The 10,595-nt window shown below is 45.6% G+C and overlaps 1 protein-coding gene across 1 annotated transcript; it reads left to right on the top strand.

Annotated features, from left to right (window-relative positions):
• Positions 1–59: 59 nt before the first annotated feature.
• On the top strand, positions 60–9,899 carry LOC108635387 (putative ATP-dependent RNA helicase TDRD12). Its single transcript, XM_018045550.1, has 7 exons — positions 60–236; positions 5,894–6,003; positions 7,331–7,391; positions 7,477–7,590; positions 7,677–7,830; positions 7,915–7,990; positions 8,426–9,899. Exons 1-7 carry the CDS (start codon positions 136–138, stop codon positions 8,515–8,517), a joined length of 708 nt encoding a protein of 235 aa, XP_017901039.1. The 5' UTR covers positions 60–135; the 3' UTR covers positions 8,518–9,899.
• Positions 9,900–10,595: the final 696 nt, after the last annotated feature.

The following is a 10,595-nucleotide window of genomic DNA, read 5'->3' as shown; positions in this document are numbered from 1 at the left end:
TGTGATTCATGTAAAGTTCTAAGTGTGGTTCTTGTAAACTTTGTATTTTTTCTTTGATTCAAGGTGCACATTACAAAACTTTCAACCTTGAAAACTTCTGTCATTGATTATAATGTCCGAGCTGAAATTTTGTCAATGGGAATGGGCATTGATAACTCAGAACATGTAGAACAACTGAAAAAATTATACAAAGGAGCTAAAATGCCATCTTTTGAAGAAAGCCTGAACCAGACCCTGTAAGTGGATTTTTGTCCCCCTTTGGAAGAGCTGTTTTGTGGAAATAGAACTCACAAGTGGTATGAACATTTTTGCTGAAAGTAGAGTAGTCTAATGAGTCTCTGTGTTCCCATCACTCAGTAATTACCAACATTTGGGGAGTCTGATTTTATTCACACTCCAGCCCACACTTTTGTTTTTGCTTGACTATTATAAAACAAATTCCAAATATATTATTTCACCATATTGCTTACAGAGGGAACTTTTGTTAGCTTTTTATTGACAGCACACATCCTGAAAGGTACACACATAGCAAGTATGGCTTAATGGTTTTCTGAGCATGGAAACTAGGCCAGATCAGAAACAGGGTGCCACTCAGAGCTGCCTCCTGGTTCTCCCCAAGGGCAGCCGCCTTCCAGATACAAAACAAGGTGGATGACTCCTCCCTGGCTCGCTCTCTGCGTGGAGCCATGCAGTGTGTCTCTTGTGTCTCCTGCATCTTTACCTGCTGCTGGTGGCAGCCATCCATTCCGTGCGTGCAGCTGTAGACCATGTATTCCCACTGCTGTGTCATGTTCCGTTGTATGGACACAGTGTGGTTTATTTCCCCATTCTGTTGGTGGGAGGAATTTCCAGGTCTGGGCCGCTTCGGGTGGCACTTTAAACATTTCTTCGTCGTGCGCTTTGGTGCACTAACGAATGTATTTTTGATGGAATGGAATGGAAACTGCTCAACAGTTTTCCAGATGGGTTGTACCAGTTTCATGTCCACAGCAAGATGAGAGACTTCTGAAGTCTCAGAGAGAGTAAACGGGCAGCCCCGCGGGAGGATTGGACTCAGCATGTGTGTCCACCAGGACTTGCATCAAGAGCTCCTTTCAGTTGAAACAGCGGACACCTAGTAGAAAACAGGACCAAAGATGTGAACAGACACTGCACAGTGTCCAATCCATTGATTAGCTGTCCAGTAATTAATATGTGAAGGGTCCTCAGGCTCATTACTCATCAGGGAAATGCAAGTTAGAACCACAGTGGAGCAGCACCGCTCCATAGCCATGGGAAATGAGAGAAAGGAAATACCAAGTGTTGGTGAGGATGTGGAACAACAAAAGGCTTTAAAAAACTTGACTAAAGTGCTGTTAGCACAGCTAGCAAAACTATCGGTAATTTCTTAAATTGCATTTTAATTGTGTTAAAATAGACATAACAGAATTTCTCCCTTTTGTTTTTTTCAAAGTGTGGTAAAATACACATAAAATCTATCAGTGTAACTATTTTTAAAAAATTTTTTTGGAGTGCTGTTGCTTTACAATCTTGTGTTAGTTTCTGCTCTACAGCAAAGTGAATCAGCTACGTGCACACACATATGGCCTGGTTTTGAATTTCCTTCCCATTTAGGTTACCACAGAGCACTGCGCAGAGTTCCCTGTGCTATACAGTAGGTTCTCATTGGTTACCTGTTTCATACATAGCAGTGTATGTATGTCAGCCCCATCTCCCAGTTCATCCCACCCCGCTTCTACCCTTTGGTGACCGTATGCTTTTTCTCTGTGTCTGTGTCTCTGTTTCTGCTTTGCACATAGGTTCGTTTATCTGTCCCATTTTCCTAAGACTAATACATACATATGTGTTACTATACGATGGTTTTCTCTTTCTAACTAATACGAAGTGTACAGTGCAGTGGCAGTACGTTCACGTTGTGTAACCGTCAGCACAGTCCATTTGCAGACGTTTCAACATCCCGGCCAGACACCCTGTGCCCAGTAAGCCGCAACCCCCTTTCTTCTGTCCCCCCGGCCCCCGGGACCCTCCTCTGTGCTTCGTTTCCAGTCATTTACCTGTCCTGGGCGCCTCACACAAATGGAAGCATACAACATTCGTCCTTCTCTGTCTGGCTTGTTTCACTTCGCATGATGTTTTCAAGGTTTATCCATGTTATAGCAGACGTCAAAATTTTGTCCTTTGTAAGGCTGAAAAAGCCTCCGCTGCACGGCTGCACTGGCCTTCCCTGGCGGCGCTGCACTTTGTTATCCGTTCAGCTGTAGAGGGTATTTGGCTGCTGTAAATCGTGCTGCTGTGAACACTGGTGTGCAGCTGTCCAAGTTCCTACTCCCAGGCCTTCTGGAATTTCTGGATTGTACGGCAGTTCTGTGTTTCATTTTTTAAACTGACAACCTGTTTCCACAACAGCTAAGTGTTGTGTTCCCAGCAATGCACACGTTTCCCGTTTGCTCCACATTCTGGCCTAGAAATCAGCCTGAGGCGAAAGCTTAGGGTCATCTTAGGACTTTTCTGAACAAGTGTCTTGTCTTGGCTCCAGACAGCTGAGAAAGGACTACACGCAGAATTCACAGGGTCGGCTCTGCCCTCTCTGGCTTCAGGGGTGGAGCTTGGGGAACAGGAAGTTCTTTCAGTGTTATCTAGAGGGAAATAGGAACTTGGAGCGTCCTAGTCCACCGTTTTGTTTTGGATGCTGGAATATTTCTTCAGTCTAACTTTGTTTCAGTTGACCTGATTAACAGATAAAAACTTTTCATTGAAGTTTCCAATAGGTAAAGTTGAAATTTTTAAATTCATTCATTTATTCAGCAAACATTTATTGAGTGTCTACTAGGCATGCAGTAGTGAACTAAATAGACGAAGGACTCACATTTTAATGGGGAGAGAAAGACGATAAAGATGTTACAGAGATACATACGGGATCAGATGGTGGTATGTGAGATGGAGCAGATTAACGCAGAAGGGAAGGGAAGGTGGTTTGGGGTCTGAGATGGTGAGCCGAGACACTAGAGCTGAGTCCTGACCCAGGCAGATGTCAAGAGGCGAAGACTCGAGTGGGCAGGAGAAGGCTTGGTTGTTCCTTGGTTCCAGGAACAGAGAGGGAGGTGCAGTGATCAGAGGAGTATACAGGGGGGGAGTCTGGGTGTACAGGGTGCAGAGGTACCGGAGTCGGATTTTGCTGGACCCTGTGGCCAGTGCAAGGAGTAGGCTCCTCGGAGGATGAAGTGGAGCCGTGAGAGAGTTTTGAGCAGAGGAAAGACATTAATCAGAGCACCCTGGACTGCTGTGTTGAGAAGAGACTGGAGGGGACAAAGCCTGTGCCCAGAGTTTGGGACAGGATGATTGTGGCTCAGACTGGGATGGTAGTGTGGGAGTGGCGAAGTAGCCGGTGTCTGAACGTACCTGTATGAGTGTGGTCTCAAGGGTGTGGTCAGCAGACGCTGGGTGTCCAGAGCCAGCTGAGGGGCCTCTAACGCTGAGAAGTGGCCGGCAGTGGGCATCTGAGAAGACACAGCCTGGAGCCAGCTGGGGTCAGGGGGAGCATCAGGATGGCAGTGAAGAAGGAGTTTCACGGAGCAGGGAGCCATGAGCTGCATGGTGCTCCTGAGGCCACGTGAAATAAGGACTGAAAACTGACGGGCGGATTTAGTGCTGTGATCGTGGGAGACGTTGAAGTGTTCCTAAATTATTGCTCAGAGTAGGGGAATTTCTGAGAACATGGCAAAGATGAAAACTGTCTGAAGTTTACAGGGTTTTCTGTCTTAATAAAATTGGGTGGGATTAGAATATGTTTTGGTTTCTGTATACTTTCAGGAAACAAAAATTGTTCCATGCTTGCTTGCTTTTCTCTTTTTTTCGCTGTGCTGGGTGTTCGTTGCTGCTCGGGCTTTCTCTAGCTGTTACAGAGCACGGGCTCCTCACTGCGGCGAGTCCTCTTGCTGCAGAACACATACTCTAGGCACACGGGCTTCAGGAGTTGTGGCGCACAGGCTCTCACCCACAGGCTCAGGAGTTGTGGCGCACGGGCTTAGTTGCCCTGCAGCTTGGACTCTTCCGGACCAGGGATGAGACCCATGTCCCTTGCACTGGCAGGTGGACTCCTATCTCCTGCGCCACCAGGGAAGTCCTCCCTACTTACTTTTGAGATACTCTTTTCTACCTGAAGATGCCACTGCAGTTGAGTAGGTTTACTCAAGACAAAGGTGGATCACTTACTGGAAGCCCCACAACTGCTGTTGAGCCCCAGCTCTGAACCAAGCACTTTACTCAGTGCCTGGGCACAGGTGACTCTGCAGTCGCACAGGAGTGCTGGACACCTGTGGTCGTAAGCATGGAGGGAAGTGCAGAGACCACGGGAGCTACAGAGGAAGCTTGCCTCCCAGGAAGGGACTCCGTTTCAGGAGATGAATGGCAGCTGTGTGTTTGCTGGACCAGAATCGAGGAGCATGGCGCCATTCTTACAGCAGATTGGAAAGGGGGACAGAGTCTGGGGACCTGAAAGGTTGACAGACACAGGGGAGTGTGTATAATTGTGTCATTCTGAGTCCTCAGGTCTGAGAAGATAGTGGCAGGGTTGGCTGCCCAAGGATGTTTCTCAGAGAGCAGCCAGCTCAGAGGGGAGGAGACACTGAGTGGGTTTTGGACTTGAGTTTCAGGTTATTGAAGGTATAAACCTAGAGTGCAGGAAAGTGGATGGGGAGGCTCTGGTCTGCTGGTGTTTGAGGACAGTCATGACTTGTGTAAGTGTGGGAGGAGGAAGGAACTGATCCCCAGTAAAAGAGGGCCAGGAGGGGGAGGTCAGAGCCATGGTGGAAGAAGAGGGTGGGCCACAGAGGGTCTGAGGCTGCACAGTGGTGAGGGGAACAAAGCCTGAGAAAAGGGTCCGTGCCTGAGTGGTTGGTCCATGGGACACTGCCCTCCATGCCACAGGCTTCATATGTGTCAGTCAGACGTGCCCTTGGAGACACACATGCACACTCCCTACCCATAGGGGTGTGTATACGTGTGTTTCTATAGGTTGCTCCTTTAGGCTTCAGTTAACTCAAAAAGGATGCACAAGAAATGATTTATGTTTTCTCCCTTGAGAAAGGAAATTGGTGACTGGGGAACAGAGGGGAGGGGAGAGACTTTTCACTGTGTAGACCTTTCTATCTGTTTCTAATTCTCCCTTGAGAAAGGAAATTGGTGACTGGGGAACAGAGGGGAGGGGAGAGACTTTTCACTGTGTAGACCTTTCTATCTGTTTCTAAAATACTGAACCACATGTATGTGGTTACCTGTTAAAACAACCAAAAGAAAAACACAATTTTTTATAAGAATGAGATTGCCCTCTATATATTGATATGGTGCAGTCACCACTTACTAAGTACAATAAAGTAAGGGATAGAAAAGTGAATGTAATGTAGTAGGTTCCCATGTGTTTAAACATGTGTGTGTGTGTTTCAGATAGAAAGATACAGAGGGCAGTATTTGCTTTTTCTTGCAAAGAATGTTCCTAGCAACAGATCCAGAGTGGTAAGAGGGTGTCTAGGAAGCTGGGACAGGAGAGGAAAGGAGACGGCTTGTACTTTCTGCTCTTTTATCCTCTTTGAAGTGGGCAGCAGTGCATACAATTCTCAGAGTTACATGATTTGAAAAGAATTTTATTTTGGCAAATGAGTTCCTGCACCTGTTGGATGATTATGTCGATCATCCAACGCCAGTCGTGCCCGGAGCTGGCTGACCTGCTTGTCGCCTGTCAGTGAGCCTTAAGTTCTGTGCAGGTTTGACTGCTGTAGGAGGCATTTCCAGCCACATGTGGCTGGCCTGCCTCCCTCTTCTTGCTGGAAATCCCTGTAGGGAGCCAGATTCTTCCTGTCTGTCCGTCTCACAGTTCACCTCTGCCTTTTCCGCCCAGGATACCTTCTTCCAGAGAAGACAGTGCTTGTCTGCCAAGCACACAGCAAGAGGACAAGGGCTCAGAGAGAGGAACTGACTCCAAGACAAACTCAGAAAACCAAAAGCATGGTTGGTTATTTAAAAGATGGGTAATTTAAAATTACTAATGCTTGGAAATTTTCTGATGTTTAGGCTTTCCACTTTTAGGTGAATTAGAAGGTGATATAAACTGATGTTACCTAACTTTCTATTTTTGACAATTCAGCTTCCGATTTTTTTTTTTCTGTAACTTTTTTCCTTTTTGTTATTTGAGGTATAGTGCTCATCCAGTAAAAGTGCACGGATCTTAAACATAGAGAATTTTCCTGTGTGTACATGTCCATTACCCCACCAGGTCAGGCTATTGGCCATTCCCAGAATCCCAGTGGTCTCCCTTACGTACCCTTCCTGTCTGTAGCCCTGCCTAGGAGCCCCTGTTCTTACTTGCAATACCATCAGTGTTGCTGAATTGGAAGCACATGGTATACACTCTTCGTGGCTTCTTTCATCAACATTATGTCTGTGAAATTCCAATAGTAGTGGTACTTCATTGCTGAGTCGTATTCTGTGATACGGGCTTCCCTGTGGCTCAACTGGTAAAGAGTCTGCCTGCAATGTGGGAGACCTGGGTTCTATCCCTGGGTTGGGAAGATCCCCTGGAGAAGGGCAAGGCCACCCACTCCAGTATTCTGGCCTGGAGAATTCCATGGACTATGTCCATGGGGTTGCAAAGAATCAGACATGACTGAGCGACTTTCACTTTTGCTTTCATTCTGTGATATGAATGTACTGCAGTTTATTTCCCCATTTGCCTGTTGAAAGACATTGTTTTCAGTTTTTGACTATTGTTAACAAGCCCCTCATAAACATTTTTGCTCAAGTCTTTGAAAGCCTCAGACATTTTAGGTTGAGAATTTCAATTGCACTGATTTACAAAATGTTATGTGCTGCAGTGGTCCTTGCACGTACTGACTGCTGTTCTGGAAATTGTTAGGGGTGCTAGCAGGCTGAAATAGCAGGGACATTGGAGCAGTGGTGTCCTATGGCCAACAATTACATGTGGTCCTTTTTCACAGAGTTTACATTCCCGATTGTTTAATCTTAATACTGGTCAATGTAAATAGTTCTTTTCTTAATCTAGTTTTTGTTTTATTAGTTACACTAAATGATGTACATTTTACTTTTTTTAAATTGTTCTTTGCAGCTGGATACTTCAGTTACTATGAAGTTTATGCTTATAGTAGTTCAACGAAAAGTTGCATAAAATGCCAAAAGTACATATAATATATATATATTATATATATAATGGAGTCATATACATGTTATTTGTAATATATATGTTATATATACTATATATGTATAAATATTATGGAGTCACATATAAATAACCTATAGGAAAATTTGACTTTTTGGACAGAAACTTTACCTAAAAACAATGGAGGTGCTTCCATTAACAAAACTACAGAGCCGCCGAAAAGGTATGCTCATTGTTGGGGTCTGCTCTCCTTACTTGCCTAGCAGATACACAGAGATGAGTATATAATCCTCTTCCCTTTCTTCCAGCTTCCACCCACAAATAAAATGGTTCCAAAAAGAGGATGTGGTCATACTGAAGATAAAAATAAGGAATGTGAAAGATTATAAATGTAAATACTTTAGAGATAGAGTTGTCTTCAGGTGGGTTTATGTATAGCTTATAAAACCAAATAGAAATAATTTCTAATGTTTTAAAAGGCTGACTTTATTTCTTTTTGTAAATCTAGTGCCTGGGTAGGAGAGAAATTTTACTTGGCTGATTTGGAGCTGCAAGCCAACATAATAAAAGATGATTGCAAATGCATAATTAAATATGACGAACCTGTAATCACTCTTGCAAAAGAGCAAAGGGAGTCTTGGTGTGGCTTACTCAAACAGAGGGTGAGTAGAAGTCAACCATGCTTGGTCTTAACACCCTGAGTTTGTTTTATTCTCTCAAGTAATGTAAATTGTTATGTTGAACAGAATCCCAATGTGGCTTTTGATTTTGATCACTGGGAAGACTGTGATGAGGATAAGGAGGATAGCCACTTTGCCAAAGGTAAGAGGAGGTGCACCCACTCCCCAGGAGCATCGAGAATCGAAGGACCTGAGCATCATGGGGGTGGACGCAGATTCCAGGAATGCAGCTTTTGTAAAAATGGGCCATTCCTGTAAAGCCCTTAGGTGTTAGTTTTCTCCTTGTGGTTGATCTTGGTGCTAAATGTTCTACTTTGAGGAGTATCAACTCTTGGTTATAAACATACTTCCTTATAACACTTGTACAAATATTTCTCCTAGGAAAATAACTTACCCATATGCAGGCAAATTTTTCTTGCATGTTTCTTGCTTAAAATCATGAAAACTTGAGTCACAAAATATAGAGCTAGAACCTAAGGGACTTTTTCTGCAGTGACCGAAATAATGGGCATGGGGGAATATTTGCTAATGAATCTGTAATTATTAACATATTTTTGATAATATCTACCTCTTTTAGTTGTAAATTCTAAAAACCTGTCCTGCAGCGTGGCAGGCTTGGTTGAGACCAGTGACAAAAGTTCGGATGAAGATGAAAGTGAGAGTGAATGAGAATGTGAATGAAAACCTGCAGAGCGGCCAGAGGCTTCTGAACAGAAATGGATATTGCTCTGTGACCAGAAGCTAAGAAGACAGGAAGTCACATTCAGACCTTTTTTCCCTCAAGGCTCAAGCGTTACTGTTACCTTGTGGCACTGGGATTAGTAATGGTGAGAAATTCTTAACTGATAGAAAAATGAGTTGATGATGAGACTCTGGAAGGAAGGTGGGAGCAGAGGCACTGTGAGTGCTGGGCTGTCCTGCTGGCCGCCTGCTGTGAAGCCCGCCTTGACACTCAGGTTGAGTGATGCAAGCCAGGCATTCAGGTAACGAACTGTACCACCTGGAGTTCACTGTTGTTTTTTCATCTAGACCTGTGTTTGGTACATTCTTAAAACCTGATCTTGCACATATAAATTGAGATTTCTTAAAATTCATACTCTGCGCTGCTTAAGAGACCTTTTCAACGGCTTCCCTGGTAGCTCAGATAGTTAAGAATCTGCCTGCAGTGCAGGAGACCTGGGTTTAATCCCTGGGTCGGGAAGATCCCCTGGAGAAGGAATTGGCAACCCACTCCAGTGTTCTTGCCTCGGTTCCATGGGTGGAGGACCCCGGCAGGCTACAGTCCATGGCGTCGCAAAGAGTCAGACATGACTGAGCAACTAACACTTCACTTCACTTTCAGCTATGAGTTAATTGGCATTCAACATAACTGTGTGTGTGCTAATGCTCCTAGTAGTCTTTACATAGTGATAGCTGGTTACCCAGGGTAAGCTGATATCTTGCGAAGAGACAGTCCAAGGGCGAGAATGGGCTTGCCTCACCAATAGCAGCCTGACCCAGGGCTTTCTGGAGGTAAAACTTCCGAAGTACCCTCAGAACCTGCAGTGTCCGGGACAAACAGGACACAGGTCTCTCTCCAGTGGAAACTGAAGAGGACTTGTGCCTGGAGGCAGTGCTCAGAATACCTGCACATGGTGAGCCCTGCAAACATTCATGGCCTCGGCCTGGGGCGAGGCTGCAGCACCCACAGTCATGAGGCCATCAGGAAATGTGCATTTGCCTTGAGCACTTCAGTGTGGGACTGCCCAGAGCCTGGCTCTCCAGTTAACTGGAGAGTTAGACAGCGAGGCGCTGGCCAGTTCACACCCCGTGCACTGCCTCAGTGTGGGCCTGGCAGCTTTGCCTAGAACTAGAAAATAACAGAACATGACTGTTAGGACAGCCCCCAGAATCTTTATTCTTTTTTACACATCAGAAAGCACAGGTGCCCACGTTTCTGTCTGTCCCACGTACGAAGCACCACCTGAACGGGAGGTAAACTTTGTCATCAAGCTGTCTTGTCGTGTCCCATGAGCAGGCGTGAACCGTCCTCTTGCTCTCAGTTTCCTCATCTGTAAAATAAGACGGTCTGCTTCTTGGTGGGCATTGCCCAGCTGTGGGGCCTGGAGTGCTGCTGGGTGGAGTCATGCCGCTGCCCTCTGGGGCGTGGACGTGGTGTCCAGCCTGGACAGCTGCCAGGATCTCATCTTTGCTGCCACTGTGAGCCCGTGGTTGACCGGCAAGTGTCCGATTGGCACATGAGGTGTACCGGCGGTCCTTTTTCCTGGCTAAACTGGGCAGGCTCTTGGGGAATTTGTGGTGTCTTTGCTGGCAGAGGTTCTGATTCTGTGCAGCTCTTGTAACATTCTTACCCCGTATAGTTTCGGTAAATACAGCTTTCACTCCCACCGGGGAGGCCTCTGGGTCGGTGGCCAGGCCTCCCGAGCTGCACTGGCTTTTCCCTGAGGTTGCTGGCCACCTGCAGTGTACGCGCCATTGTATTGTCTCTTTCGTAAAACATAACACATAATAATAGCAAGCAGCAGAGCTGCACAGATGTGTGCCCAGGTGAAAGCGATGGGGCTTCCTGTTCTCAGAGATGTAACATTGATTCTCTCCTGTGGTTCACTAACAGCTGAGTGAAAGTATTGGGCAGAGGACGGCTACATGTTTAAATTTCAATTTCTTTTTTCAGACATTTAAATTTATGACTATTTGAAGTTCTGAATTACGTTCTGTAAGGTACGGGACTACTGGCTTGTGAAATG

Source organism: Capra hircus, unplaced genomic scaffold (genome assembly GCF_001704415.2).
Source record: "Capra hircus breed San Clemente unplaced genomic scaffold, ASM170441v1, whole genome shotgun sequence".
Classification (NCBI taxonomy): Eukaryota; Metazoa; Chordata; class Mammalia; order Artiodactyla; family Bovidae; genus Capra; species Capra hircus.
This window is presented reverse-complemented; position numbering and strand designations above follow the sequence as displayed.

Bases quoted from the DNA above. Each gene is read 5' to 3' on its own strand.
- LOC108635387 (XM_018045550.1), top strand. From the start codon at position 136: ATGGGAATGGGCATTGATAACTCAGAACATGTAGAACAACTGAAAAAA. The intron at 237-5,893 runs GTAAGTGGATTT...TTTTCCGCCCAG, and splicing joins GAAAGCCTGAACCAGACCCT to GATACCTTCTTCCAGAGAAG. The intron at 6,004-7,330 runs GTTGGTTATTTA...CTTTTTGGACAG, and splicing joins CTCAGAAAACCAAAAGCATG to AAACTTTACCTAAAAACAAT.